This window comes from Rhagoletis pomonella, unplaced genomic scaffold (genome assembly GCF_013731165.1).
Source record: "Rhagoletis pomonella isolate Grant_MI unplaced genomic scaffold, Rhpom_1.0 Rhpom_scaffold_13209, whole genome shotgun sequence".
In the NCBI taxonomy this organism is placed as follows: Eukaryota; Metazoa; Arthropoda; class Insecta; order Diptera; family Tephritidae; genus Rhagoletis; species Rhagoletis pomonella.
In genome coordinates this window covers 970-4,344 of record NW_023471737.1, presented here as the reverse complement: position 1 = coordinate 4,344, position 3,375 = coordinate 970, and the positions used below count along the sequence as shown (strand labels likewise).

General features: G+C 41.1%; 1 protein-coding gene across 1 annotated transcript; it reads right to left on the bottom strand.

Annotated features, from left to right (window-relative positions):
- Positions 1-5: 5 nt before the first annotated feature.
- LOC118756949 (glucosidase 2 subunit beta-like) lies at positions 6-1,187 on the bottom strand (the record flags this gene model as incomplete). Its single annotated transcript, XM_036491678.1, has 2 exons — positions 1,098-1,187; positions 6-1,038 (listed from the first exon to the last, which is right to left on the bottom strand). A coding segment is annotated over exon 2 (1,023 nt), but the record flags the coding sequence as incomplete, so codon positions are not given.
- Between the last annotated feature and the right edge of the window lie 2,188 nt (positions 1,188-3,375).

Below are 3,375 nucleotides of genomic sequence, written 5' to 3'. Positions count from 1 at the left end.
CCTTCTTCGATTTCGTGTTCTAATTCTTCTCTCGCGGTTTGCTCTTGTGTCTCTACGCTTTCATTTTCTTCTTGTCCTCCGTTTTCAAGTACTGGTGGTTTGAAAATACCTTCTGCTAACATCTTTATCGGTTTGATTCTTGGCCACGAAAGCGTATGGAAAGAGTCCAAGTCAATGCGATCTCGTTCATCTAAGAAGAATTTTGCTTCCTCAACAGTTACAATGCCATTGCGATCTCGATCGAGTGTCATGTCTATCATTAATTCTGTAACTTCTACAAAGCCATCTTTGTTCGCATCATATTTATTAAATGCCGCCTCTGCCTCATAACGCATAGTCTGTGCATCCTCTTGTGATCTGGCGGCTTCGGCTGCAGCGGCATCTCTTTCCCGCTGTTGTTCTTTGTAGATTTCGAGAGCTTCCGCTTCAGCTGCCTCTGCAGTCTTTTTCAGCTCTTCTTTCTCTGCTTTCACTGCCTCCTGTTCTTTGCGCCTATGTTCAAGATCCATTCGCCGGGCTTCACGATCAACCCGCATTTGTTTACCAATAGCAATAAATTCCGATCGTTTTGCACTACCACGATTGTGTAAATCCGCTTGCGACCGTCGCTGTTCTTCTTGCGCTCTCCCACGCTCCAAGCAAGTGTTTGGGCAACTAGCAGCACCCCCACTCCACTCATCGCTACAATCACAGCAATCACAAATTCCATCATTAACAAGCGAACTATGGATGTGCTCAGCGCGATGGCCGAGATTTGCACAGTTAAAACTGCCATTTGCACAGGCAGAAGTACCTGGTTCGTCACTACCATCCGCACAATCACAAAAGTCATCATTGACCTGCGTATGAAGTATGGTTATTTGACCATCTAGGCAAACCCAACTTTGGCCGGGGCCGGGAGCATATAGCGATGCCTTGAATAGCGCAACACCTCGCGGACGGGGAATATTCGCTATTGCCAACGCTACTACGATTAACACCACTAATAGCGGCAAAGATAATTTTCTCACCGACGGTAATTTGAACATTCTCCCTTTCCTGAGATAAAAAATGTTTAATTTTTTACGTACTTACGTGGTATTTATAATGCAAGTTACCTCTTTTTTTGACGTATAGCGGCCTTAAAAACTGTGATGGCAGTAAATGATAGAGATGGGTAACTCAGCGCTGAGCGGAGCTATTGAGCTGACTCCCAGCAGTGTGTCGCACTCTCAGACTCACTTCTAAAAAAAAATATGACTCAGCAACTCAATAAATATTCGCCACATAGTCCGTACTCAGAGTAAAGAATGAAAATAAAGACGAAAAAATTGCGAAAAATTTAATAGTTGTGAAAATTTACAATTCGTTCAAGTTATTCCGCGCACCAGCTCTACAGCGCGTACCAACTGATTTCCTCTTAACAGCTCTGCAGTGCAAACCAACTCCACAGCGCTCATCAGCTCTGCAGCACATACCAACTCTATTCCTTTTAAAAGCTCTACAGTGCAAACCAGCTCTGCAGTGCTCATCAGCTCCACAGCACATATCAAATCTATTGCTTTTAACACCTCTATAGTGCAACCAACTCTACAGCACATATGTATACACCCTATTCCTTGTAACAGGTCTACAGTGCAAAACCAGCTCTGCAGCGCTCCTCAGCTTAACAGTGCTAACAACAGCGCTAACCAACTCTCGACAGCAAAGTGTCATAGCTCAATTGTGCCACCTCACTGAGCTGACTCATTAAAAGGAGCTTGAGTTATTGAGTTAACTCGCTAAAATTCGATGAGTTACCCAGCCCTAGTAAATGATAAAATGATTGAAAAAAGGAACAAGGAAATGCCAATTTCCGGCTTTATTTTCCCATCAGGGTTAGGACTCCTCCAAGCTTTAGCAGATGAGCATGATTCATGATTCAATCAAAGAACGTAAATCTATAAGAGACAACTCGGGAAAATTTTAGTAGACATACGGCGAATTCTAGAAAAAGGGGGATGAGGGGGGACGGTAGAAAAGGACCCCTGATTTCAAAAATACCCCCCTTTTTTCTAGCAACCCTATAGTTCTTATATAATTTATTGTTAAAGTTTTCATTTAAACGATGAATAAGATAGCAAAATATCATACAACTTGGTGCTACCAGACTGGAATCTTGAATAATAAAATCGGAGTTTTAATTCGGAATTTTCACTTAGTAGAATTCTCCTTTCTGTTTTGCGAAGAAAAGGAGCTGAACACCGTTTGCAGAGAACATCTTTCTGCGTAGGCGGCCTTCGGCCGCACTTAGGGATTATAACCCTCGGGCCTTAGAATTCTCATTTCTGTTTTGCGAAGAAAAGGAGCAGAACTCCGTTTGCAGAGAACACCTTTCTACGTAGGCGGCCTTCGGCCGCACTTATTTTATTTTATTTTTATTTATTTATTTTTTACAGTCTGTTAGACTTATATTGCAACAAAGATTTAACATTCTTATAATTAGATTTTAGATTTAAAATGTAAATATTAAATATTAAATACAAAATACAAAATGCTCTATAGAAATTTTTAAATAACATTATTTCTTTATCACTGCAATTATTTTATGTCAATATAAACGCATGCAATTTTCTGGAAGTTATGTAGACGGTTGGAAAGGCCGAGTTTCCAATCCGCGCTATTCTTTTTGGGTTACTCTATTTATTGATATCTCCTGGATGGTCAAAAAGGCCGAGTTTCCGATCTACCCAGTCGCGCTTTCGTGACGGTTGACGGTTGGAAAGGCCTAGTTTCCAATCCGCTCGTTTATTGTTTATTATCTAAGGGTCTAGGTAGTCGGAAAGGCCGAGTTTCCGATCCGCCTAGTCTCGATATCTTGGTGGTTGGAAAGGCCTAGTTTCCAATCCACGCTATTGTTGATACATCACTATCTTGTAGGCTGCGTTCTACAATAGTCAAATAGCAGCCGCTTGAAAAGAGTGATAGTATCACAATTTTTTATAGCCTCTGGTAATTCATTGAAGCACTTTAAGCCTTTATAGAAAATATTTTTTTGTCCACTTCTGTTCTATACTTCGGGAGTCTGAAGCTGTTATTCTCTCTCAACAAATATGTATGCGTCTCATTTATATATCGGAGATTATCGCTAAGATAATCCGGCAGGTTGCCCTTCTTAATATTGTACACAAATTTCATAGCGTGGTAAAAAACTTGTTGCTTCACGCTTAACCAATTCATGGTTTCCAGCATACATCTTGTTGGTGTGTCATACGGTGTGTTGAGGATGAATCTCATCGCTCGGTTTTGCATTTTTTGCAGCTTATCTACATGGGAGTCCCCGCTAGGAAGAAAATCGTGGGGCAGTATATAAAGTGCGGTTCTACTATTGACCTGTACACCAACGTCTTATATCTT